We start from the raw sequence: 26253 nt of genomic DNA, 5'->3' as shown, positions 1-26253 counted from the left end.
AAGTTAGGAACAAAAAAAAAACCATCACAAAATATTGTTACAGATGAATTTATTTATGTTGAAGAAACTTCCTCTTATTAAAGTGATGGCTGTGAATCATTGTGCAGTTCCTTGTTTTAATGCAGGGATGTTGCAATGACCTCAAAACTAAAATCAACCGCTAAACACACATGTAAGAAATTCACAACGTCACAAAAATATCTGCCACAGTTTTGTGATGATCTGCAGATGTTACAGTTTAGCAGATAAACTCGAAGAAAATGGAAGAAATGACGGAAAGCACAACAAATTCAAGTTGGAGCAAACATAGCAGCTCTGGATCATAATACTGCTGGCATTCATGTAGTGTTAGCAAACATCTAACAAGTGTCTTTTAAGGTTTCTATAATCATTTCTAGACGCACAGATTTGAGCGTCCTACGATTTAGTAACGGCTGTCTACAGTGTTCTTTGATAAACAGTGTTGTGTTAAGTTCACACAGGACGGGTGAGCCGTTCAGACAAACTCTGGATTGAAGATCGAAAGCGATAACATGCACCAGGAGAGGGGGAAGACGAGTCCAGCCACGAGGTCAACATCAAAGAGCCACACGAGGCTCACCGGAAACGAAACAAAACAACACCTCACCCCGTCGCTCACAGTAGCACATTCATTTATTTATTATTATTTTTGTCTTTGTTGGCTTTTGGTGGAATCACGAATGACTTTTTGTTTCTCAAAGCAAAGTGCATAAAAAGCAGTTTATCTAATTCATTTGATCAACACTTTCAGACAAAGTTGGAGTTTAGATTAACAGAAAAAAATCATTAGTGCAGATTTTAATGTCCAAGTATTTTTGTCACTGTCAGTGTAGGAAAAAAAACAGTTCTAAGCTTAAATTTCTTAGCATGTAGAGTAAAAATGACTTTATGATGTAATGCTCCTTTAACTCTTAATACAAACCTATTGTTTTACGTCAACAATTAGTTAGTTTTCTGCAATAGAAGTTATTCTAATTTTAAGATGTTTACAGTTGCAGACCTAAAAGTTAACCCTTCACTCCCAGTGTTGTTCTTGGCCCTGTTGGAAATGCACAGAACAGAGTTAAATGTTTTGGACTTTGTTCACAGCTTCAGCTGAAGAACTAAACCACATCATCCAACTCATTCAAATAACATTATGCTGTCTTCCTTTGTTCGTTTTTGCATTGTTTGAACTTCATAAGTGTGCCTATACAAATACATTTTTACTCTGTGCTTTAAACTCATGCATGGGTTTGAGCTCAGCCCTATGCAATCTTAAATGATCTAAATAGATGTTAGAAAATCAGGGACTGTAAATCTAGGTACACATTCAATTAATGTGTGATGGATCAGACTTCTTCCAAACTGCGGTAAACTGGGTTGACCATTCCTAAACTGTGCGAGCCCCGGACAACTTGGTAAATAGCAGGTGATTGGAGCCAGGGTGTGTTAGTGCCTCTTCTTCTTCTGTTCCTGTAGAGTGTACTGTAGCTCTTTGAGATTCTCCGACAAGAGCTCAACCTCGTCGAGCCGCCCGCTGAGTTTGGCATCAAAGATGTATGCCCTGATGTTGTCGATCTGCTGGAGCAGCAGCTCTTCCTCTATCATGTCCACATCTGGCAGCGCTTCGTCGTCGACGTCCCCGTCAAAGGGGTTGGTAGAGGCCTCGGGTGAGTTCCCAGCACCGTCAATAAATGGGTTACCTGCGTCGTCCTCCTCGAACGGGTTGCTTGGTGCAGTTTCAGCCTGTTGGTCCTCTCTGTCTGCGTCTTCATCAAAGGGGTTGCATTCCTTCTTCCCGTTGGAAACTTCCTTCTTGATGTCCTCGAAGAAGGGATTGGATGGATCCTCCTCAATGGGAGTGGAGTCCTCCTCTTCGAAAGGGTTAAGGGAGGTGCTGCTCTGTCCTTCACCACTAGGCGGGGTTATGTGCCCCCCTAAGCTCCTTAGTCTTGGAGGAGAATCCTCTAGAGGTGTGAGCGAGGAGAGGGCTCTGACAGCCGATGGACTGGCCTCGGTTTTCAGAGTCGGGATTTCTGCAGTAGTTTCTACCCCCGAGTCCACCTGGTGGTCTCCTGCTGGGTTGATATCCAGGGACGGCTCCCAGATGAAGGGCGGCTGCGTGGAGACAAAAGTGGAGCCCCACTGCTCCCTTCCCTCCCTTTCCTGAGCCTCCAGGCGCTGCAGCTCCCCTTGCTGCAAGCTCTCCTCCTGCGCCAATTTTTGGGAGAGAGCGATGGCCATGCTGGTCTGCTGCTGGTCGTATTCGTCCTGCAGCTGCCGCAGGTTCTCCTCCAGCATGGCGACCTCGTCTGTCCGTTGCGCTTCACGCGCCTGACGGAGGAATGACTGGATGTTTTCAATCTGCTGCAAGAGGGGATCTTCCAGCTCGCTGCGAGCGTGGGCAGAGTCAGCAGAGGGCAGCCACCCGCCAGCCTTGGTCATGCGGGGGGCCTGTGGCAGCTCTCCATTGGCCGGTGGGCGGTTTTTCTCATACTCCTGCCTCCTTTTCAGATTCTCCTGGGCCCCCTATTGTCGATATTTAATATTTAGCGACTTGTTATCCCTGAGAAAGAAAATATAGGTGTAGGTGGAGAGTCTTACCTGTCTCTCTTGTTGGAGTCGTCTCTCTTGGTCCTGTTTCCTCTTCTCTTTCAGCTCTTCATATTTGTCCTTCGTGGGCAAAGACATCAGCCCCAAAAGCTTCTCCTGGGAAACCAACAACCAAAAAATAAATGGAAATGAATGTTTTCAATTCATAAAGAGTCTTCACTATGGCGATAGTCTGGCAGACTGTTCAATTAGGGACCAAAACAAACAAACAAACAAACCAAAACCTTTGAAAAATCTGTTCCCCCTCTTGCCTTTGGTGGCGCTGCACCAAGAAACCCTAAAGAAACCTCTAAAAAAAAGTGAAACAAGAACTTCCTTCTTCACAAAATGTAAACAAAAATGTATCTTTTAGGATTTCTCTTTTGTCATCAGTAAGGCCATAAGCCAATTCTCCCGCTAAAGCAAAACATACAAGTTAATTTAGGTTACATTTACCCAGAATGCCCTGCACTGTGCTTTACTTCCTGCTTTTGGAGGTTCCATTTGGCATTCGCATATGCATCTGAACTGCACCAGAGTTCAGTTTAACTGAAGAGAGACCTATGTGTGTAGGCACATCAGAGTTCAACTGTGCATTCACATGTTCTAGGTAAGCATGTGTGAATGCACATGTTTACTAAACACAGCTGGTGTGAATCCACCCCATATCACCTGGACAAACAGCGTGGCTGTGTAGCGTATCATCCTCTGTAGCTGGAGCGCCTTCGGGTGTGGCTGCGGCTCACTTTTCACCCCCAGAGTTAAAATCTTCTTACTGAGAAGAAAATAATTCATTTTAATCTCTCAGTTCCTTCAGCTGTAAAACCTTCTGTCAGGACCAGCACGGACCTTAGAGCATCAATGAGTTCGTAGTATTTCTGCACTTCCAGCCTCAGTCCTCCAGCAGTGTCCAGGTTGTATGTGGTTTCTCCGGCGCTTTGAAATGAGGAAGTAGATCATCATCATTTCAGAATGAAATTAAGCCACAAATGTATGGAAGAAAAAGTAAATGTCACAGAATGTTTATCCTGTGCCATAATTTGTGATTTTTTTTTTGTACTTTAAACTTACCAGAAAAAAACAATTGGCTTGCATATATTCACCATCAAAAACTTGTCTTCAAATGCTGTGATGTTTTAGTGACTTTAAGCCAAAACAATCAGTCCAGCTGCTTTTAGCCAATTAAATTATGCTACTTTGATTATGCGACAAAGACATAGCTGGTTGCTGTAGCTATTAAGAGTAGCACCTCTGACTGAGGCAAATTTGATAATTAATTTTTCACAAGAAATTTTGGCAAAATTTTTGCCGGCAAATTTAAAGTAAAAGGAAAAAATACACAAATAATTGCATAGGGTGATAATTCAGTTAGACTACATTTCTTTCATACACATTTTTTTTTATTAATGCTTACTTGAGTGATTCAGCCATTCGAATATACTCTGGAGCCTTTTCCTCCACTTTCTCCATGCACATTCTCAGCCTCTGACAGGAAAACAAGGTTTGTGAGCAGGAAGCCTCGAAGGAAAACGATGAATGACAGGAAGGAACTCAGAGAGAATCAGTTGTTCCACCTACCTCATAAAGTTTCACTATGTCTGGAACGTGATCCTTCTCCTCTAACTTCTGCTGCCTCTTCAGCAGAGTGTCCATGCAGTGGTGACAGCAGCGGATCTTCTCATCATCCTTTTCTTCCAAAATGGACGCTACGCTGCTCAAGCTGGTAATGCTGCCCCTCCGGGAGCCCATCCCACTGCTTCCGCCCCCTACTGGTGGAGACTGGGACTGACTGGGGCTTCCAGGCACACACAGAGCTTCTCGAGTGCCATTGATGAGCTTCTCTGTTTAAATGTGTAAAGAAAATTAGCAAAAACAAAGAACAAAAGACATGACTTCAGATTTTCAACGTGTCACTACATACGGGCCAACGGCAGGGGAACGAATTCCATGCACCTCCTGCACATGATGGATCCACAGAGCCGACAATGGTGGCGTCTGTTTCGGATGTTGAACTTGTTTCCACAATCAGGACAGAAGGGGACATCGGAGTCACTCACCCAGGACACCACGGATTTCTCAATGGCTGCACAAGAGGAGGAAAATCCTTAGTTTGCTAAACTGACAGAAAGCCCAAAGCAATTTGGAGTATTAAAGAAACAAACCTCTAATTTTAGCAGCATCTGCGTTGGCTCGGTCAAACGCAGTCAACTGAAACATAATTTTGTGGAGTTAATAGTTGGATTATTAAATTGAAAAGAGCAGAAAGAAAAATATGCAAATTGTAATAATTATTAGGCAAACCTTTTCCAGTCTTATGATGAGCTTATTGACCTCAATAACATAATGATCGATGCGCGCTGCCCGGTGTTTCTTAAACAGGTCCAGGTGACTTCTAGTTGCTCCTGTAGAGGAAAATAAAAGCAGAAAAACTTGATAAATGTAACAAATTGAAACAATTGTGTATTGTTCCTTTATTTTTCGCTTTATTTGCACTTTTATACATTAAATGTTCCAGAAGTAGAGTATTACCCAGTTCCTGAGGTTCCCACATGTATGGGTCGACCCCACCATAGTAGAAGGACTCATAACTACCGGTGTCTGGTCGGTCATCTCCATCCCTCTTCAACAGTTTGTCTTTGGCTTTCTTTGCCTTATGAACCAAATCTAAATATAACAATAAAAAAGGAGAAAAAAAATCAATCTGAATGGGACAGAAATAATCATATTTCAGCATTTTTACCTCCTCGTCATATAGAAAACAGTAAAGAAAGAACAAAAATAAAGACAAAACGACTGAAATTATTCTGGACTCAAAAGCGTTGCTGTCAGAGAATAATAGAGCAAGATCAGTATAAATGAAATTCAAACTGACCTGGAACTATAATGAAATGACAGCACAGGCTGATTATTATAGAAATCTTACTGTGAATAAAAACATGTAAATCTTTCTTTCTAATTGGATTAGATTATCATTTCTAAAGTACTTAAGCTGTTATAAAAATAAATCTTTTCTACAGCTGCATTCTTCTAATGATGTTACACCAGCCATTCCAGAATGATTCCTTTCGATGAAAAAGCATATAGAGCAACTACTTTGCTTCAATAAATTACAGTTTTGTTCTTATAGCCTGTCTGAAGGTAAACTGGTTCTGATAATTCACAGTTATATGGAATATAAATTGACCCAAATTCCACTAGGAGGATTTTCTGCTACTGTACATACTCTTGAGCTGTCCTCGAACGTGCCGGTCGTCTCCTGAATGCTCCTCCTCATAGTGGCCCTGGAGTTGGTAGAAAGACTGGAGGTCCTTCAGGCACAGAGGGCAGAGAAAGCCCTCCTTTACTTCACCTGTGCCCTCAAACGGCGGTGCATAGCTGGAGGCCATGACGACAGTCGGAGCTTGTGATGTTTAGGAGGAGGTCCGGTGTGCCATGATCCTGCTTGGGCCAACATGTCACAGGGTGGGTACTCTGCCTTCAGTTAGCTCCATAACACCTGAAGCAGGAGAACGACATTAGCGGAGAAAATACAGACGCTGCAGAGAAACAAAGCAAACTGAGGCGCCAAACAGAAACACCTAGGTGTTGACTTCCCGAAAAGTCCAGTCTGAGATTTTGAGGAAATAGGCGACGCTTTGTGAGGGCAAATGTTTTTAGGCACCCCAAATGAGACTCAATGATTCCTCAAACATGCATGAAAGAATCAAAGCAACACTCCAGGAATGTTTTTGGTGAGGGAATAATAACATAGCATGTAAAAAGTACATTTTACATAACACCCCCCTTTAAAAGACCAGAATTTTATCATTCTTTTCTGTCTGATGATATAATGATTTAAATATGAAATCAGATGTTCTGATCCGATAGTACTTAAGTAACCTTTTTACAGAACACTTTTCTTTACTCTTATTTGAGTGATTTCTTGAATACCGTTTTACTTTTACTTGAGTAAAAATATAATGAAGTAGTGCTCCTCTTACATTTCTGTAAGTATTGGTTCTTCTCTGCTGTTTCAATGTGCATTTTAGGTCAAAGCAAGCATGTTAATCCTTAAGGAACTTTACTCACATTGTGTAATGAAGGCAGAAGTTTGACTCAATTAAGAGTAGCTACACTTCATTATGCTATTACTCTAGTAAAAGTTAAACAATACAGTGCCGCAAGCTTCTTTTCCCACAATGTAGCTAATTGCCCACCTCTGCTAAACAAAAGTACAACAAAGTGTCCAGATTTAAAACTGTCTCAAATGTAGCATAATTTAAGTCTCCTGATAATTATAACAGCTTTATGAATGAGGCTTAAGAATTTAAATGATACCAATTTAAAAAGGCATGCATGCATTTAACACAGAAGATTTTATTGTATTTTCATCTATCAGTTAGCTAAATGTAGCTCCATCTCCCCATTACTCCTCACGGTAACAGTATCTCTTAGCTTATGCTAATCCAACATACAATACCTGGGTATCCAAGTCACTTTTAAAGCAACCCATTTGTCCCTTTTCAAACTGGTGTTGCGTCTAACTTCAATGTTCCATCATTACAGAAAGACAGCAGTAAAATGTTAGCACAATAGGGCTAATATTCCTTTGCTTTGCTTTGGTTTCTCCCACAGCGCAGCGAGAGGCACGAAAGCGAACAACTTCAACTCGCACATAAACACGTACTGACCCGCTAGTCACCGGGGGAGATCATTTATTATCACAAATGTGTCCGAGAACGACAGGTTGTTGACAGGTTGGATTTTTCTTCACAGCTCGACTCCAACAGCCTCGGCTGCCCCACCTGGTCATGTGATTAGCCTTCCGTTGCTAAGGGAGGAGAAGAAGGACAAACGATGCGGAACGCGTAAATCGATTTCAGGAGTTGAGTTTTTAGACTGAAAGAAAGATGAAAGTGTGTTTTAGTGCTACTTTCGGGTGGGGGCAGCAAAGAGGGATTAATTTGAATGAAACTGATGTCTTACTTCTTTCTACTTGTGGAAGAATGAGAATCAGCTTTATTTGCCAAGTTTGTGCACACAAACAAGGAATTTGACTTGGCTCTGAATTAGAATAGTTAAAATATAAACACATACTTATATATATTTAATCTCCTATTGCTTAAATTTGTTTTGTGTATTTATTATTTTGTTTGTTAAAGCATTTGTAAATTTTATTTTGAAAGGTGCTAAAGTTTTAGTAACTAACTGAGAAGTCTATTAATGCATTATGTTCAGGATGAGAGGCGTCTGCAGAGATTTAATCCTCCATTTCCCAGACCCTAGACCTCCTGGATGGAGGTCAGGCCTGATGACCCTCTCTGTAGATCGTTCTACACAGTTTGGAGCTGTCTTGTTGGTGGATGTTCTTCTACTGTCCCTCAATCCAAAACAGTAAGCGTTTGTAATGGGCTGCTCGCTCACAAGCAAAGAAGACCTTTGCAGAATCTCTGTCACTTCTGCCATTGCTAACATCAAAACCAAATACACCATCCAGTTTGCGAACTGGTGTCCTACTGGTTTCAAGGTGGACATCAAATAACAACCTCTCATTGTGGTTCCTGGTGGAGATGAGCCCAAGATCCAGAGGACGCTTTCAAGGGAAGTCAATTTTGGGGGGAATGCTTCTGATCTGCTTTAATTCTATGCAGTACTTATAGTGTTGACGTGGTGATTTGATGTATTTCATTCAACAATAACATCTGAAAACTGAATATTTGAGTTGGTTTGCTTCATTTTCATCAGGTTGAACTGAGCAAATAAAATATAACAATCTACTTCAGACAAAAAAAAATGTTTTTAATTTGTTTAATGTTTTCCATACACAGTAAGCATTGAAAAGGAAACAGTGGGAGTGTACCTTATCATGGGCAAGTTGTCACTAACTAATGAAATTATTATATTTATTAGGTTAAGGTAACCTTCAGATATGTTGAAGATTAATGACCCTAATATCAAAACAGATTCAGTTATGAAAGCATTAAATATTTTTTCGTTATTTTAGACGGAAAATTCAGCGTAAACATTTTCCAAGGCTGTGAAGGTTGATCAGAGTTTCGACACACAATGAGACACAAACAAATACAGACAACTCTTTCCACTGATTGTATTATCAGTGTGGATTCTGAAGACTGGGGATCCAGGAGGCCTGCGTGCTGCAGTCTGTTCTGCTTTAGTTGTATGAGGTGGCATGGGTCTCCACCATTTTGATGAGAATCGGCCCTGACCTCTGCCGCTGGTGAGTAGCTGCCAGGAAAGAGGATGAAATAGGTGAAACACACATAACTTGCTGTTGCTTTGAGGGACTTTGGGTTTATTTATTAGGTCAAAAATGGTCAAAAAATAGCAACATTATAATACCCTCACATTCACTTTTCGTGGGTTCTGAGCTCACAGGTCTGATGGGTGCTGAGTGGATATTAACAAGAGTCTGCTGTCCAAATCTGGTGATGAAAAAGCAGATAGGCATGAAATTGATGGGCATTAAAGATTAAATGCATTTTTACTCATCTTGTTCTAAATCTCCTAATGTGCCAATATTCCTGAATTCACCATACAGCAAACAGAACTGCAATCTTTAACTGGTTCAGAGGGAAATGACTTGATCTAGCAAGTATTATTGTGCTATCACGACACAGTTTTCTTACATTTGTTCATACATAAACATGTTTTGTATTATTTTTAATTATGATAGGGATTGTTAAAAATAATGACAATACATCACTGATGACGTTTTCCAAATTTCCCCACGAAATAACATGATTTGATATGCCAACTTGCGATGATCTTTGCCACAAGAGGGCAGTATTACATTACACGTTAATCTAAGGCAAATCTAGAAGTATGTTTCTGACATTCATGTTTTCATGGGAATAATAAGTCAATCAACAAAATATATATATATTTTTCTGGCTTAGCTATGATCTTGTGCAAAGAAAACCCTCCATAAAAGTAGTTCCAAAATTAAATGAAAGAGAAATAATTGATGTGAATCATAAATGGATAGATTTTTAGCAGCTCTCACCTGTCCTCCTCGCCTTCCAACAATTTCTTATAAGTGGAAATCTCGATATCCAGGGCCAGCTTGATGTTCATAAGTTCCTGGTATTCCCTGACCTGTTTTGCCATGGCATGTTTTGCATCCATCAAAGATTTCTCCAAGTCCTTGATGCGGTCTTTGGCGTTCAGCACAGCTTGTTCCCCCCTTGATTCCATCTCAGTAATGCTGTTTCGAATGCTGTCACACTGTACAACATAGAAAAGCGGTGTAAACAGGTGTCTTTTCAGTCTCTTTGAATTAGTTACATCCTTAAATTTAAGACAGAGAGCAGTCCTCTCTTCCTCACCTGGTGTTTTATAAGATTAATTTCTTGCTGCAGGCGATTGATCATTCGGTTCATTTCTGCGATTTCCACTTTGGTGGAATGCAGGTCAGCACCATACTGGTTTGTTTGGGTTAACATCAGGTCAAACTGGTATCCATGGGGTGTAGATTGAAGAGAAGAAAACAGTAATTATCATATCAGTGGAAAAAGATGCATCTAATAAACTTTAGAAATCATGCCACACTGATAAAAAAATGTACTGGAGTTAAAGATAGTTATTATCCGACATACACAGTCCCATTTTTAATGGTACAAATTCTAAAATTATCTTGATTTATTTTATTTTATTTCAAATATTTACCAGTAAATCCGAGAAGAAAAAAAAGTGTCTTAGTCACCTTTGTCTTGTACCAGCGTTCTGTTTCTTCGCGGCTCTGAGCAGCAATTTCCTCATAGTGAGCTTTAACATCAGACACAATGTGATCCATGTCAAGGCTGCGGGAGTTGTCCATCTCCACAACCACGCAGGTGTCCTTCACGCTATCCTGTAGCTCTCTCATCTCCTTTTATTTAAAAAAGACAAACAAACAAATGAAACAGAATCCCACTAAAAATCACATCCCTATAAATTTCACTTGATAAGAAGTGAGGTTACATACAGCATCATAAACGGCTCTGAGGAAGTTGAATTTGTCAGTAAGATCATACAATCTGGTTTCTAGTTCCACCTTAGAGTTGAAACTTGCATCCACATCCTGGTGACCCAAGAAACATAAACTTTTTAGTCAGCAATATGTTTTAAATGTTTTGCAATTTCCAAAAATGTTATCATTTTTACAAATGTAAAAATTAAAAATTTCATTTTTTACCTTTTTGAGTTCTACAAAGTGAATCTCTGTCTCAATCTTCTGGCTGGTCTCTTTTTCATACCTGAAACAACCACAAATATCTTGTGACTTGTGCTGATCTTATCTCTCTTCAAATGAAATCTGTTTCACAGACAAAAATGTCCCACTTTGATTTGTATTTGTCCAGTTGACCACTCCAGGAATTTTTCTCCGCCTCGAGACGCTTGCCATCATTGTTGATGGCTTCCAGCTGTTTTTGCAGGTTGGCGATGTAGGCTTTATACATGAACTCAGTACTGGAGGAAGAGGCAACCTGACTCTGCATGAGCTGCCACTTGGTTTCCAGCATCTTGTTCTGTTGCTCCAACAATTGGACCTGGAACAGAAGTACAAAGCAGATCCATCCAGTTAGGAAGATTGTTCTTGAACTCAAAAATATCCGCCATGAGGCTGGGAATATTAATTTTTCACACATCCTCCACCAGCAACAGTGTCTACCGGTGATCTTTGGAGATCTTGTTCTTTCTTCCATCCTCCTCACTGCATAATTCCAAGTCAGACATTCAAAGATTCGCTTTAAACTTTTAGATAACGATCTGCCTGTATGTTTGCTGACTATAAAGTAATGCACTTGAACGCATGCAGTGAAGTTTCTGAAAGGGCAATGTGACTCACCTGTCAGGGCCTCCTTCTCTCAAGAGGACGACACAAGCAGGTAGTGGGAAAAAAATATCTGTAAGTTCAGCTAGAATTTTTTTGTTGCGTCCATTCCACAGGGATTGGAGATTATTTTAAAACATGGTCAAGCTGATTGATGATGAAGTTTGCCATGATTTTAAGGGTAATTTTTCTGAGTACTTGGACCATGTATGCTGAACAGAATATAATTGTGAAAAAGGCTATGAAACCTTTAAGCATTTTAATGGTTTTGGCATCAAGGGAATTTTATATTAAGAGCTGCATAAAAAACTCCTTCAGAGACTAGTGACACTGGGGCTAAGTTATTCTTACAGATTAGTAAAAATGAAAAATCAAGGCTACTTATTTTTATAATTAATTGCAACCATCACTGATGGCATGTTCTCTCATCTTTCCCATTTTGAAGAGTAGCTAAGAGAAATGGCCTCATGGTCATAACCCCGAGGGAACAGTCATTGATTGCATATTTTCTTAGAGTGAAACAGATTTTTTAAAATCTGTAAACAAGTTTTGATAGGAGACATTTTTTTAGCAGAATTTCCCTCCTTACCTTTTTGATGTGTGATGCAAAGCGATTATTCAGACCTTTAATTTGCTCCTTTTCCTGGGTCCGCAGAACCTGGATTTCAGGATCTATGTCTGTCTTCAGAGGAGCAAGGAGGCTCTTGTTTACGGTGACAGGTTTAATGGGAACCACATTGCTTGTGGTGCTGGATCTGCGAACCGGGTCGGATCCCATGGACTTGCTGGAGAAGCCATCAGAGGAGAAATAAAGTCCAGATCGCCTGTTCTTCTTGATCCTCACACTCATGGTGGGGTTTGTGCAATGAGGTTTCTGCTGGAAGTTGTGCTGAGTTCAAATGGTGCTGGAGCTCTCTTGTGCACATTTATTTGTTTTCGCAACTTTATACAGCAATGACCTGGGTGTGGTGTGGCTGTGAAGTTGTATGAATGCAGATTTACCAGTCTGCCACTGGTTTTGCTCCCACCTACCCCAGCTGTAAAAATGCTTCCTTCTAATTGTTCCTCTGTAATCTAATCTTGCTCATCAGCTCTGGTTTTGAATCTTAGACGCATTCAATGAGTATTTTGGATGCAAGGACTGGGTGTGTTAAGAACTTTCAAAAGGGTGTGTTAAACTTTAGAAAGATAAGAAAATATGAAACCATCTGTCGGAAGAAAAAAGATTAAGAAGGCTGTATTATTATAAACATCAGGTGGTAAACAGCAAACTGCATAAACAGTGAAAGTATGAATAAATAATATTATTATGAATCATCTAACATATTTCTTTTGAACAAAAAGGGAATTTGATAGCAGGTCATGTTCCTGCTCTTGACATACCCATTTCAACAAATACAGTTATGGTTCAAAGATAAAAGACACAGAGCCACATTATCTTTCAGACACACCTTTCAGTTTTGACGGCTTAAATGGGGCAAAACAAAACCCGAACGCACGCCTCCCAAAACCTGCTAGGAATTCTGGTATCTTAACATCTTCAAGCTTTTTCTCTTCACTATAGATTTGTTTGGTGTTTTCTTTACAAAATACTTAGTTATAATATTGAATCTGAATATACATCAGATACATTTTTTGTCATTTATTTTGATACCCCTAAATAAAATCCACTAACTTAGAAGGTCCTGGAGGCAGATATAATTACAATTACTTACCATTTTTACTTGGTGTGAATCTTAATGTCAACATACGTACACCTGTGAAGAAAGGCCTCAGGGGTCAGTTGGACAATCTTTTTGAAAAACAACTTCATAGGGACAAAAATACATGGCAAATGGATAAAATTGAGGAGAAAACTAAAGAAGGGGTAAGTAGTTAAAGATGATCTCAAGTTGTTTTTCAAAAGACTTGCAGATACCCTACTAAAAGTGGTTCCACAAAGTATTGACAAAAAAGGAGGCACCACTTCAAAAATAATAGTGTATTAAAACTATATTGTATTTTCCTTCCACTTCATATGCACTACTTTATGTTGGTTTTGAACACAATTCCTCCCAAAATGTGATGACATTTGTGGGTTTGACCTGCTTTGTGAAAAAGTTCATTGTTGATCTTTGTTTTTGTTACAGTTTGTGTTTGTTTTTCTCAGCAGGTTTTGCTTCCTGCTCTCCTCCCCCCTGCTCTCAGATACTTATACCGTGTTATTATCTCCCTCACTATACATCCATATTTTTTGCTACATTGTGTCAGATCCCCTTTGTTTGTGTTCCTGCCATGGCAGTCGGGTAGCATTATTTGTTGTTTCTTAGTTATTTTACTTCCATTTGTTTATCTTTCAAAATGAAAGTATTTAGCTCCACTATGTGGCTGTTGAGCCCAGGATTTGAGTCTTTTCTGAACATGGATTATGGGTGAATAGAAAGAAGCCTTGGGAGGATTTTCCACACCACCACTGTCTAGAATTTGAAGGCCATGTGTTGTTTGAAATAATTTGACTGGTTCCAGTTTGATTGTGGATACGAGTGCACACACACAAACTTGTGTGTTACAAACATGTAAGGTGCAGGGAAAACCAAACAGAAGGCAAACTACCTTAAAAATATGGAGAGATTCATTGCAATTCAGAAACAAGGAGCAAATCATGAGTTGCTCCTTGTTTAACTAGATGCATTAATGAGGTTGTGGTTGTAACTGAGAGATACTGTGATTTCTTTTGTTACACTAGAATGTTTCAAATGGTTCCATTCAACCAACCAATCCACGTGGCTCTCATTATGATTCAATGAAACCCAAAAGCTTTAGAAATAACGTTGTAATCCTACTGAAGGATCTCAATGACTTCTGTGTTTTTTTTTAATTCAGGACATAATGTGGTGGGTTTTGAGATGTGGTCAGAGCTCTTCAAATAATATCTTACTATATTTGATATTTGATAATCTGAAATATTTAAGTGAAATGGAAAAGAAAAACAAAATAAATATGTAAAGGGACAAAGGCTGTTTGGCAGCACTGTATGTTGTCAAAAATAAAAAGTTGTAGGACAGCTTTACGTAGGAAGTTGTAACCAAGTAATATCAGTCAAATACAGATGAGTAAATTAACAAAAGGAAGCATGAGCATCTCTCTAAAAACTGAGGTTTTGTCAGTTTTCTATATGGCATATAGACTCAATACCAGAGAGGAAGTATGGTGGTGAATGGTTGATGATTTGCTCAAAGTACTCTAATGTCAAATTGTGAAGATGTGTGACCTGTTTGCTGTCTTGCCTAGACTTAGTTTGATAGCACTGAGAAACTTTTAAGGTGGAAGGTGAGGTTATTTTCTTTCTTTTTAACATTTATTCTTCGCACAGTAACTTTGAAGTTAACCAACCTATGATCACCATCAACTGAATAATCGAACCTGTCTGACCACTTGCTGTTAAAACGTACTGGCTCTCTACAAATGATCCCTCTTGTCCTCATGATGGCAACAAACCAATCATTTGTCTACCTTTGAAAAAAAAAAAAAAAACGGTAGAGACATAGGTTTCTCATAGGACTGGATACAAATTAATGCTAAAGACCAATACTGCCAGCTGCTGAGAAGAAGACATTTATATAGTGTGTGTACATTACCAGAGGTAATTCAAGCTAAGGATTCAAAAAGTATAATTTGAAATGTATGTTTTAGAAACCTGTTTTTCCTTCTCTTGTCAGGCATGAAGATCGCTTCATTCAATGCACAGAGGTTTGGAGTGACTAAAGTCTCAGACCCAGATGTCCTGTCAACTCTTGTTAAGGGAAAAAAATAAAATAAAATCAGACACGGCTGCTTTGAGAAGCTCCATGTGTTTTACCAGGCAGCAGGGACCCTGTGATCAAGTCATCACATTATCACAATTATATTTACAAAGGGCCTTTTAAAACTTGCCACTGATATATTTTTGGAGAGCAGCCAGGATTAGTTTTAAATCTGAAAATGAAAATCCTTCAAACCAATTAAGTGATAGCATTCAATTGTTTTATAGAGAGCTTCAAAGAAAGAAATAGAAACCATCAATGTCACACATTAGTCAGAAACTGGGTGGGTTTTATTCCACTGTAGATCCTGTATTGTAACAGAAGCCTTTGCGTTTTATAGTTTGTGTCTCAATATGACATCATAGTTATTCTGGAGGTGGTGGATGTGAGTGGGCCCTCCGTCAAGCTGTTTCTGGCAGAACTTAACAGGTGACTGTATATTTTTATTTTTGCACGTTAAGCCAAACTGAAAAAAAATGTCACTGCCTTTGTGAATAGAAAAATAACAGGCCATCCTTTGAGGGTGTTTCAGGGTGAACACGTCCCACCACTACGCCCTGCAGCTCAGCGCCCATCTGGGAAGGACCAGATACAAGGAGCAGTTTATGTTTCTCTACAGGTATCTCTGCCTCGACTGTGTCAGTGCTGCAACACAGAGCTGTTTAAGCAAAACATTTTTATTCAATTTTCAGGGATGACATGGTGGATCTGATTGACTCCTATCAATATGAAGACAATCAGGTGAACGATGTGGATGCATTTTCAAGGGAGCCTTACATTCTCTACTTCAAACCTCACAACACGGGTTAGCATCTACCGCTCATCTTTTAACACAAACAGGCAGAGTTGTGTGTCAGAGTTTCAAGATTTAATGCTCCTGGTGTGGTGTCTGCTGTTTGGTTGAGTCATGTCTGCATGACCGTGTCTGTTTCTCCTGTGTGAATAAAGGAGATTTATTTTGACGTGTCAGCAGAAGAAATAGCAGGTTTGTCAGGTCTGTGCTCTCTCCTGCCACACACATGCAGTTTCATGGATGTTACGTACTTGTTGCAGTGCTAAAGGACTTGGTGCTGATCCCAGTTCGTGCCACACCGCAGGACTCAGAGAAAGAACTGGATGAGCTGTATGATGTCTTCCTAGTGGTCAGAGACAAATGGAAAACTGATGTAAGCATATCAACTCATTTGACACAAACTCTGCCACGGCACGGCGCTATCAGTGCTAACTGATGTAAGATTTACCTCACATGAGGGAACCACAATGTTTTGGGAATTCTATCGTCTAATCATACAAGACAAAGTAGCACAACCCTCTGAAACTCAAGAAAATGTAACTTAAAAAAAGAAGAAGAAGAAATAAATTAGAAAAGTGTGAAGAATTTCAGCAATGTTTACTTTCATACATACAATCTAAAAATTGTAAGAATGACAGAGATCCAGCTTCTGTAGCGTATTTTTAATGAGTCTTCAATAAATAAGAAAGCACTATATGAATTTATGTTGATCCACTTGTTTTACTCTAAATTGAGCAGGAAGTAGTTTTGTTAAGTATCAACATTAAGCTGTGGGGAAATGTCCCGTGAACATGAATGGGGGAGATGGTTTGAGTTGATACAAAAGTGAATGGAACTAAACCTGGTAAAATCTGAAAATAATCTGGAGGCGAAGGCAGCAAAAGCTTTTAAAATGAGTCAGATGTTTGCCTTCCACCAGGACAAAAACCTTAAACCAAAATGCACCAAGGGATGGTGCTGATGTGTCAAATTCTCTGAAGTCATCAGAGCAGAGGTGGTTGATCACCATTGCAATCCACACTTTTCATCTTTGAGTTGCATGTCTCACTTTTCTTCCACTTCACAATGCACTACTTTGGATTGACCTATTACCAAAAACAACCAATAAGCACACTGAAATTTGCGTTTGTAATATGACAAAATGTAAATTTCATAGAGCTCTGCAATAAATGGTTTTATTTGCTTTTATTTCCCTATCTTTCTAGAATGTAATGATCCTGGGGGACTTCAGAGCAGATGGTGCCTCTGTCAGCGACAAACAAATGCGAAACATTCGAATACGCAGTGACAGAAATTTCCACTGGCTAATTGGTGATGATGTGGATACAACTTCAGCTACAACAAATAATCACACCTACGACAGGTAAGGTTTATTTTTATAGAGCTTATGACAGGCATTGTGCCTTTAGTCCACAAGCTTAAATCCACAAGTTTAAATAAGAAATCTTTTTTCTTATGCAGGATTGTTGTGTATGGAGATGACCTGCTGGCAACCATAGTGCCAAACTCTGCCAAGGCCTTTAATTTCCAGAAAGAGCTCAACCTGACAAATGAAATGGTGAGATATCATGCTAAGCTTAAGACTTTTCCTTTTAAATATTTCCCTGACTTAATGCAGACATGCTCCAATAGGCGCTCAGATTCAGCGACCATTATCCGGTTGAGGTCGAATTAATCAGTGCATCTCCTTTCTGGCTGGCAAGATGTGGGAACGCTACAGTATCAGTTAGCAGAGCTGCAACAGGTAATCATTCAATTGTAATTTATTCCATGTGCTAAGTGTGGAAAGAAAGTTAAATTAATATTTACTTAATAATTGCTGCCTCTAAACTTCTGCAGTTGTGCTTGAGGGTGAGGCTGCAGTTCAAATATGCATGGAATTTGGGAGTGTCTCTTACCTTGGAAAATATTTATATTTGTGATGTGTTCAGTTAAAAGTTGCTGTTGCATTAATTAATTTGAGGATTGACTCCACAGGTCCAAAGTGATTGCAAAAACCAGTTCCTTCTGGTTCTGAATCTGTGCACTAAAAATACAAAGGTTAAGTAAAATATATCCCCTAAAACAAAAATATTTATTAAGGAAAATATTTTTGCCTTACTTAACTTGACTACACAGAAAATGAGAGGGCAATAAAGACACATTATGTGCTATGAACTCAAAGCTACGGCTTGAGATTCTTGAATAGGACACCGTAAAATAAGCAGAGTATCGGAAGATAAAATTAGTTTAGATTAGGTCCATGTTTGAATGATTTTAGTCAAAGAAACATGATTTATCAAAGAATTGAAAGTCTCAGGGAATGATCTCCTTGCTCAAAGCTCAGGCCTTATCTTGTTTGAAGACCTTTCATAAAAGAAGCACATTATTTTGGGTGCAAAATGTCATAAAGAAATTAAAAGTTGAGCAGAACAGGACATTGCTCATAATAAGAACTGTCAACAAACTTTACATTTTTTTGCACTGCAGTAAAAATCTGCTTATTGTTTATTTTTGCTCTGTATGTTTTCTGTACTGAAGTGGGACCTTTCATACCAGGCTCTTATGTGTGCTGATTCATTCAGCTTGTTGTGAAAATGCTGTAGTTGTCAATCAAGTTGCTGCCGCAGGTTATTACGTAGAAATAATAATAAAAAAAACTTATTGTAAATGTGAGGTGTTTTTCTACATTCCTGGAAGACTGCCAGTCCTTCCACGCAACTAAATGAACTGCCTGACAAGCTTCTATTTCTTTGTAGTACAACAGCATGCCTTTGTGTTCAGTCAGATCTGAAAGAACTTCACTATTTTCATATTTTCTGATCATGACTAACCCAGAAGTTAAAATAAATTAAACTGATTGTACTTTTGGTAACTTTGACTTATTAGTATAAATAATAATAAAAGCCAATAAAAACAGTAAATACATTTGAACTTAAAAGAAAAAAATAAAAACACAATTTTTTTGTTTTAAAATGAATTTCCCTGTATTCTCTGTTCTCAGGGAATTTGCAGGATGAAGTGATGAGCTTGCAGAAAGAAATCCTGCTGCTGCAGAGAGAAAAGCTTCAGCTTCAGATTTCCTATTTGAAAAAGATACTTGTCTCAGTTGAATGAATGAAGTGACTAGTAGATTTCAAATGCCACTGTTTCATTTAGTATGTAGCCAGAATATATGAATTCAAATGGTTTGTGCAAATTATTTGTAATTTTGTTTGGTTATTCAGTGTATTTTATTCTGCTTCTTTATTGTTTTTATTCAGATGTTTTACTTTTATATTCTGTGTTTGCTTGCTGTCTGTTCAGTTCTTTATAGAGAATACTCCCCTGGCTTTACAGTGGTACTTCCCAGAGTGCCTTTGAATAAAATGATACATATTATGTGGTTTTTGATTTAAAGCATTAAAACCATGAACTGGCTTGCAAAGTTGAAATATACAGTTAATCCCAAAATTATTCCCACGTCTGGCAGATTTGGATTTAAATTTATTATTAAACCAAAATAAATAAATAAATGAATAAATAAGTAAATAAATATGTATAACACCAGGTGTTTTGAACTGTTTAGCTAATAAAAATGAGTGCTATTATTCAGGTAATTAGAATGTGTAATCAGTGTGGACTACCGGTAATTTTATGATTTTGAAAACTTCAACATTCCCACACACTCAAACTTTCCAATGACCGTGAATTATTTCAAATATTCTTCTTTACTGTAAGTAAAACATACAAATAATTCATTTTTTTCTGGGACATCTGTATTGAGTACATGAAACATGCTGAAGTTAACACTTTGCTGTAAGCCACCAACCAAAATGCTGAGCATAATGTTCTAATCACGTTCAGTTATAATTGTTTACAAAACAGCTAGAAAAAAGGAAAATATATTTAAACTATAAATAACCAATATTTTATGCCTATATCTTCTTGTCTTTGCACAATTGTGTTTAAATTTTTTTTTTTTACATGTGCTGCATTCAAGCTTCACAAGTTGGCTCGAATATTTCCAAATTAGGGAGAAAAAAAACTCGGTCAGTTAAATTAACTCTTGAAAAAAAATTATGTTAATATTTAAATAAAATGGGAAAAATAATCTAGATAATTTGATTTAGATTTTTTTCAATCAACTACATATCCCACATTTGTTCTTGTCTCGGCTTGTCGGGAAACCACATTTCCGTGAATCAACTGAAGTAAGCTTACAAGTCACGTGACTGGCCCCTTTAACGAAAACACAGAGGCTTCGAAGAGGCTACAGCGGCGATTTGTCAACAAGGTGTGAGGCGCTGTCAACTTTCTGTTCGTCCTTCGAGCTCCACCTGCAGCCACACCAAACCATCACCCACCTGTCCGGCAGGCAGGCCGTCTCAATGCATTTCAGAGGACCGAGAACTCCGAGGCGGCCATGGACGTGTACGACTTGTTTAGTAGTTGCAGAAAGGGCGACATTTGTAGAGTCAGGTAACCAGCGGCTCTGTTCACGTCGTTTTGGTGCATAAACACTGTTTCACAAGCATCCGCTTCACCAGGCTGACGTCCTGACATAGATGTGCGATTAAACAAAACAGACAAACAAAAACATAATAATAATTAGGCCTCTCCTGTCCCGCTAACTGCTGTTAAACGGCGTTTCGCTCGGAAGCGGAAGATTGCTAACGTTAGCGCCGATGACCCAGCTTGTCAGGCTAACGTTTGTAAGTCAGAGTTTGTGTGTGCAATATTCAACATTAAAGTATTTAATATTGCGATTGCTGTATTTTGCAGCGATATATAGAGTTTATAGTTTTTCTATAAGATACATTTTCGGTTTTTGTCTTAAAACATTTATTTGCTGAAGCTTTTTGCACGTTCTAGTCTGATTTAGCTATCTTACTATGTCTATTTCAACTGTGTTTAACTTATTGATTGTTTAATATTATGTTTGTACAGCACTTTGTGGACCTTTGGTTATTTTAAGATGCTTTTACAAAGTACTAGAAAGACATTTTTACCCATCAGCTAAGTCACTATAAATGCATATTTATTTGTAGACATTTTATTATAATACACTTTAAAACATTACCATTTTATTCGATATGCAATTTTACTTTATGGGTAAAATAAGAGTGAAATATGGATTTGGTACTACTTTACTGTCAAGTGTTGTTTGGAAAAGACTTTATTTTTGACCATTTTAAAAGAATCCACACAAAATAAACAAAATGACATACAACTGAATAATGAACCCTTCTCCTGATAAAATTAGTTCATAGTCTAAAACATACAGGAAGACAATCATTAAAAAAATAGTGTGACCATTAACTGTAATAATAATAATAATAATAATGCAGAAATTACATTTATAGAAATGAATTTCAGATTAGTGGTACAAATAAAAATAGACATTTCCAACAAAGTATTTAGATTTTTCTTTCCTTGTAAAGAAACCTTATGTTTTTACATTTATTGTTTTATTTGTCTCAGATTAATATTTTTCATAAATTCTTTTGTTTTATTGCCTGTAAATAAAACTTCCCTCCCTTTTAAGGTCATTATCCTCCTTAAAAGGGAGGATAATGGATAATATGCTCACAGATCAGGCCTTATGGTTCTCTTTAAGGTACCTTGTTGAACAAAGGGATGTGGACCTCAATGTGAGAGATAAATGGGACAGCACACCTTTGTAAGTATATTGTTTGCAGACCTGCGTTTATTCTAAAGCTATTTACTACAAAGCATTATCATAAAAGTTCCCTAAAAAAAGAGATGGTTTTCCTACAGGTATTATGCGTGCCTCTGTGGCCACGAGGAGCTAGTCCAGTACCTGTTGGCTAGTGGTAAAATTACATTTTCACTGGATAATGTGAGATTTTCATAATAAAAGGATGTTTGCCGAAGAATTCTACATTTTGATTCTGTTTTTTCTTCATGTGGATTCCCTTCCAGGGGCCAAGTGTGAAGCCAACACATTCGATGGTGAAAGATGTGTGTATGGCTCCCTGAATGACTCAATCCGACGCCTGCTCAAAGATTACAAGTGTGTCAGCGTCCGTGCCATGCAGCGCAATGATTTTAACTATTTTCTACACATGTAAGTGTGCGGATTTTCTCTTTTTTAGGGTATTAAGTTTGGGAAAAAAAACTAATATATTGTAAAAGCTTGCACAGGTAAAAGAGTTTAGTATAAAACATATCCTTGCTTTTTCTCTTCAGGTTGTTAGAGCAGGGTCAGCACAGTGATGTCAAGTTTCTGGTTCATGGACAGATGTTTGCAGCTCACCGATGTGTTCTCACTGCACGTTCAGAGTACTTCACTGAAATGTTTGAGACAAAATGGAAAGGGAAGAACCTTATAACCCTCAAACATCCCTTGGTAATTTAGAATTTTACTTTAATAAATAAATTTGTGTCATTCAAGTTTAGTGGAATAAACTTTATGTTATTGGAACAAAAACTGTTTTTGATTTTAGATCAACCCTGCTGCCTTTGGAGCAATTCTTCAATATTTTTATACTGGTGAGTGGTTTTCTTTTTCATATGTGCTATGTTTTGATGCAAAAGAAAATAGAAACTGAAATACATATATTAAAAAAACCCTAACTAAATCTGATTAGACTAATGTAAAAAATGCGTAACAAAAAAGTGTGAACTTTATTAGCTTCATAACGTTACAGGACGAATGGATATTGATATAAGTCTGGTGGAAGACTGCAGGCGACTTGCTAAGCAGTGCAAGATGGCAGACCTTATGGAAGAACTGGAGAATAAATGCAAACAGGTCTATGAATTTGGTAAGACTGCTAGTTAATATGTACATTGTGTAGTTCATAATTCATATTGCTAGTTTATCTATTTTTCTCCTCTGGAGGCTTTGATTGTTTTGATCCACCATGAATTATAATCTGAAATGATCTTTTTCTTCTCCTGTCATTTTGAAGTGTCCAACAAGCCTGGAACATGTGTCAAAGTTCTCAGCCTTGAGCCTCACGCCTGTCAGCTCCAAGAGGAGATGGCCCAGTTAGCAGACTGTGCACTGCCCACTGAACTAAGAGTGAGACACTAAACCCAGTGAAATCCTGATGCTAAACACAGAACAACTGCTACTCCATATTCTTCTTTCTTGCCCCAGGTTGGATTTGGTGAACTTCCCTTTAACAGGGTTGATCTGTTCCCTACTTACCCTGATATCTGCTTCAGAGTGGAGGGGTTTGATTTCTTATGTCACAAGGTAGGAATTTCAAAGCCCACGAACATCAATCCAAACCCTAAAATTATCACTCTGTTAATGTCAGATTTTAATAATGTGTGTTTTCAGGCTTTTTTCTGTGGACGCAGTGATTATTTTAAGGCCTTACTGGAGGACCACTTCAGTGAGGGCGAGCAGCTGCAGTCGCAGCCCAGTACCCCAGTGATAACGTTGCACAACATCTCCCATGAAGTCTTTATTCACGTCATGTATTACATCTACACTGATGACACAGAGGTGTGTGAACACTGTCAGAAGCTTTTAAAGTGCTGTAAAAAAGTATGATCCTTTTATTTCGGTTTAAATTTTTCAAATCATCAACCCAATTTTATAATCAGACAAATTTAAGTGTAGTTATTCTGTTTTCTACGTAGGATTTTATTTTTCAGGAAATTTATTTGTTTGTTTGTTTTAGGTCATTAATATAATATTCCAAAGTTTAAAAATCATTTATTAAATTACCACCAAAATAAACATCAAGAGCTCATTGAGTTTTTTTCTTTAAACAACAGTGATGTTTTGTATTCAGCAAGATTGTCAACACGTTTTTCAATGCACTCATCTTTGACGCTGATTGGTCCTTCTTCCCCATCCAGTTGGCGATGGACAGCGTGTTTGATGTGCTGTGTGTGGCTGACATGTACCTGCTGCCGGGGCTGAAGCGTCTATGTGGGAAGACGCTCGCCAAGGCGATTTGTGAGGACAACGTCCTGCACATGTGGAAGACGGCCAAGCTCTTCCGTCTTTCTCGGCTGGAAGATCAGTGCACAGAGTTCATGGCAAAGATCATTGAGCGGGTAGGTGTCTTTGGGTGAACCTCATCATGCCTCAATTACCTGTGATTTAAACCTTGATGTTACTGACTGGTTTCTACACCATGTTCCAAATTATTATACAAATTAGATTTGAGTGTCATAAAGATGACATTTTTTGTTACGGTATTAAATTTTATAGATGGTATTGTGTGTCAGGGCTCTTTGAATCACTATAATTAATTTCAGAGAGCTGGGTTGATTAGTTTGTCTGGTGAGCTCAATTAAAGGAAATCTACTTAAGGATGTTCCACATTATTAAGCAGAGAAAGGATCTCTCTGCTGCCGAAAATCATTAGATAGTGTAATGCCGTATGACAAGGTATGAAAACATTAGATATTTAATAAAAACTGAAACGCACCATGATGGTGCGTGAACCTACTGTTCGACCACCCCTAACCAGAGTTTACATGAAGATTAATTTCAGAGTGGGCCCAGCCGTACATGAAGATTCATTTTCAAACAGACTTGTTCGCAGAAGACTGCTGTGCAACCCTGGATGGTCCAGATGAACGCAGTAGTGGTGGATGGCCACCACATCCCACACATGGCTGTGACGTCAGCAAGAAGGTGGTGGAGTTATTGTTTGGCCTGAAATCATGGGGAGAGAGCTGGTTGGCCCCTTCAGAGTCCCTGAAGGTGTGAAAATGACCTCAGCAAAGTATATGGACTTTCTGACTGATCGCTTTCTTTCATGGTTCAGAAAGAAGAGCCATACCTTCAGTAGCAAAATCATCCTCATGCATGACAATGTACCATCTCGTGCTGCATGGAATACCATTGGCGGCTATGGGCATAAAAGGGGAGAAACTCATGGTGTGGTCACCATCCTCCTCTGACCTCAACCGTATTGAGAACCTTTGGAATTTCCTCAAGCAGAAGATCTGAGGGTGGAATAAAGTTCATATCAAAACAGCAGCTCTGGGAAGGTACTCTTGACATTCTGCAAAGAAATTCAAGCAGAAATGATCCACAAACTCACAAGTTCAATGGTTGCAAGAATTGTGCAGGTGATATCAAAGAAGGGGTTGTACTGCATTCAACCTTTTTGGGAATGAAAGCTTTGGGAAGTTTCATGTCTGTTTTGAATGGAAATGACAGAGACAAATTCTCCAAAATATTCAGGAGTTTTACAATCAACAAATGTGCTATGCTAGCAACACACAACCATAGAAAATGAGAAAAAAATAAATGATGAATCTAAAATGACTTAAGGTAAAACAGAAAAATAAAAAAATAGAACCATGATGGTGCAGTTCTAGATGAACATGTCCAGTTCTTCCTCCAGATAATTTCACACCTATGCACCTCTGTCCACAGCTGGTGGAGCAGGACGAGTTTGCCGAGATGATAAAGGAGGACGCCGCTTCGCTGGAGGCGCGACAGGAGACGGACTCTGTCCCTCTGGTGGACGACATCCGCTTCCACATCGCCAGCAACGTACAGACATACAGCGCCATCGAGGAGGCCAATCAGAAGCTGGAGGCTCTGGAGGAGCTGCTTTCCAGCATCAATATTGACTGCTGAGCAGAGTCATCAGATTCCCCTGTCTGGTGCAGAAATGTTAAGGTCATGTTTGGTGGGAATCTTTTGTGAGGTGAGAAGAGAAACATAAGCATCTTTATGTTTATAGGTTCTATTTTATTTACAGCTTATGGCACAACTTTCATATGTGAACGGAGATGGTTGTTGGGGCGTTTAACTCTTTTAATAGGAAGTCCATACCAAACAAGAGGAAAGTGATCTGGTTTGTACTGATATTAATATCCGAGATTGGTTGTGAAGAAGAAAAAGGACGACATGTTAATAACATAATACTTTTGCATTATTCACGCATGAAATTAAAATGATCTGCAGCAGCTAGATTTAATTGAACGATTTTCATGTGTATCATGTAAAACGTCAAGAAATTGTATTTTAATGCTTTAAAAGGGCAATGTAGAGAGGATGTAATGCTCTAATTCTCACATTTCAGAACAATGTGATTCGAGAAATATATTTCCTCCCTTTACTAGTTCAGATAACGTCCTGTTAGTCTTTGGTTTTATTAAATTGTGTTTTGTGGTTACTTGAAAGTATTTTGTGGCTCTCCTTCACCTCACTGTGTGAACTGTGTAATTCCCTCTGGTATCTTAACACATATGACCCTCTGATCTTGCACTTTGCTTCAGCTGAACATGGAGCTTATTTTTCCAGAAAACCCATTTTGCCTTATGTGTGTAGCAAATAAATGAAATAAAAGTTGTGAACAGTG

General features: G+C 38.6%; 4 protein-coding genes across 6 annotated transcripts; 2 read left to right on the top strand and 2 right to left on the bottom strand.

Moving 5' to 3' along the window:
• Positions 1-32: 32 nt before the first annotated feature.
• On the bottom strand, positions 33-7391 carry LOC129370248 (rabenosyn-5). Its single transcript, XM_055046082.1, has 12 exons — positions 7266-7391; positions 5819-6091; positions 5125-5259; positions 4897-4997; positions 4758-4803; positions 4517-4678; positions 4174-4436; positions 4010-4080; positions 3445-3531; positions 3268-3370; positions 2608-2712; positions 33-2532 (listed from the first exon to the last, which is right to left on the bottom strand). The coding sequence occupies exons 2-12, from the start codon at positions 5979-5981 to the stop codon at positions 1453-1455; spliced, it is 2316 nt and encodes a 771-aa protein (XP_054902057.1). The 5' UTR covers positions 5982-6091; positions 7266-7391; the 3' UTR covers positions 33-1452.
• Positions 7392-8368: 977 nt separating this feature from the next.
• Positions 8369-12346, bottom strand: LOC129370249 (keratin, type II cytoskeletal 8-like). 2 transcript variants are annotated; one of them, XM_055046084.1, is made up of 9 exons: positions 11997-12346; positions 10915-11123; positions 10769-10829; positions 10559-10654; positions 10298-10462; positions 9921-10046; positions 9599-9819; positions 8935-9017; positions 8369-8820 (listed from the first exon to the last, which is right to left on the bottom strand). In XM_055046084.1, the coding sequence occupies exons 1-9, from the start codon at positions 12255-12257 to the stop codon at positions 8747-8749; spliced, it is 1296 nt and encodes a 431-aa protein (XP_054902059.1). In that variant the 5' UTR covers positions 12258-12346; the 3' UTR covers positions 8369-8746. The 2 variants fall into 2 exon arrangements, with proteins under 2 accessions (XP_054902059.1, XP_054902060.1); XM_055046085.1 differs by having other exon boundaries at positions 8941-9017.
• A 2761-nt stretch (positions 12347-15107) lies between these two features.
• Positions 15108-19101, top strand: LOC129370389 (deoxyribonuclease-1-like). Its single transcript, XM_055046345.1, has 9 exons — positions 15108-15189; positions 15531-15618; positions 15722-15808; positions 15882-15994; positions 16243-16355; positions 17188-17345; positions 17444-17540; positions 17615-17726; positions 18966-19101. Exons 1-9 carry the CDS (start codon positions 15108-15110, stop codon positions 19076-19078), a joined length of 963 nt encoding a protein of 320 aa, XP_054902320.1. The 3' UTR covers positions 19079-19101.
• Positions 19102-20181: 1080 nt separating this feature from the next.
• On the top strand, positions 20182-26253 carry abtb1 (ankyrin repeat and BTB (POZ) domain containing 1). Of its 2 annotated transcripts, XM_055046435.1 has the most exons (12): positions 20182-20422; positions 21561-21623; positions 21722-21777; positions 21887-22031; positions 22154-22313; positions 22411-22456; positions 22615-22731; positions 22879-22991; positions 23070-23168; positions 23256-23423; positions 23783-23983; positions 25320-26253. In XM_055046435.1, the coding sequence occupies exons 1-12, from the start codon at positions 20367-20369 to the stop codon at positions 25524-25526; spliced, it is 1431 nt and encodes a 476-aa protein (XP_054902410.1). In that variant the 5' UTR covers positions 20182-20366; the 3' UTR covers positions 25527-26253. The 2 variants fall into 2 exon arrangements, with proteins under 2 accessions (XP_054902410.1, XP_054902411.1); XM_055046436.1 differs by lacking the exons at positions 20182-20422; positions 21561-21623 and having other exon boundaries at positions 21722-21803.

The sequence above is a fragment of the Poeciliopsis prolifica genome, unplaced genomic scaffold (genome assembly GCF_027474105.1).
Source record: "Poeciliopsis prolifica strain line A6 unplaced genomic scaffold, Auburn_PproV2 SCAFFOLD023, whole genome shotgun sequence".
NCBI classification, from domain to species: Eukaryota; Metazoa; Chordata; class Actinopteri; order Cyprinodontiformes; family Poeciliidae; genus Poeciliopsis; species Poeciliopsis prolifica.
Note: the sequence above shows the minus strand (reverse complement) of the source record. Positions and strands in the feature narration are given on the sequence as shown.

Excerpts from the sequence above, each read along its gene's own strand:
- LOC129370248 (XM_055046082.1), bottom strand. The coding sequence starts at position 5,981 with ATGGCCTCCAGCTATGCACCGCCGTTTGAGGGCACAGGTGAAGTAAAG. Across the intron at positions 4,679-4,757 it reads AGATGCTGCTAAAATTAGAG|CCATTGAGAAATCCGTGGTG; the intron begins GTTTGTTTCTTT and ends CCTCTTGTGCAG. Across the intron at positions 4,437-4,516 it reads CGTTCCCCTGCCGTTGGCCC|AGAAGCTCATCAATGGCACT; the intron begins GTATGTAGTGAC and ends ACATTTAAACAG.
- LOC129370249 (XM_055046084.1), bottom strand. The coding sequence starts at position 12,257 with ATGAGTGTGAGGATCAAGAAGAACAGGCGATCTGGACTTTATTTCTCC. Across the intron at positions 10,655-10,768 it reads ACTTTGTAGAACTCAAAAAG|GATGTGGATGCAAGTTTCAA; the intron begins GTAAAAAATGAA and ends TTGGGTCACCAG. Across the intron at positions 10,047-10,297 it reads AACGCTGGTACAAGACAAAG|TTTGACCTGATGTTAACCCA; the intron begins GTGACTAAGACA and ends CATGGATACCAG.
- LOC129370389 (XM_055046345.1), top strand. The coding sequence starts at position 15,108 with ATGAAGATCGCTTCATTCAATGCACAGAGGTTTGGAGTGACTAAAGTC. Across the intron at positions 15,190-15,530 it reads CCTGTCAACTCTTGTTAAGG|TTGTGTCTCAATATGACATC; the intron begins GAAAAAAATAAA and ends GCGTTTTATAGT. Across the intron at positions 15,995-16,242 it reads CTTCAAACCTCACAACACGG|TGCTAAAGGACTTGGTGCTG; the intron begins GTTAGCATCTAC and ends TACTTGTTGCAG.
- abtb1 (XM_055046435.1), top strand. The coding sequence starts at position 20,367 with ATGGACGTGTACGACTTGTTTAGTAGTTGCAGAAAGGGCGACATTTGT. Across the intron at positions 21,624-21,721 it reads AAATGGGACAGCACACCTTT|GTATTATGCGTGCCTCTGTG; the intron begins GTAAGTATATTG and ends GTTTTCCTACAG. Across the intron at positions 22,314-22,410 it reads TAACCCTCAAACATCCCTTG|ATCAACCCTGCTGCCTTTGG; the intron begins GTAATTTAGAAT and ends TTTTGATTTTAG.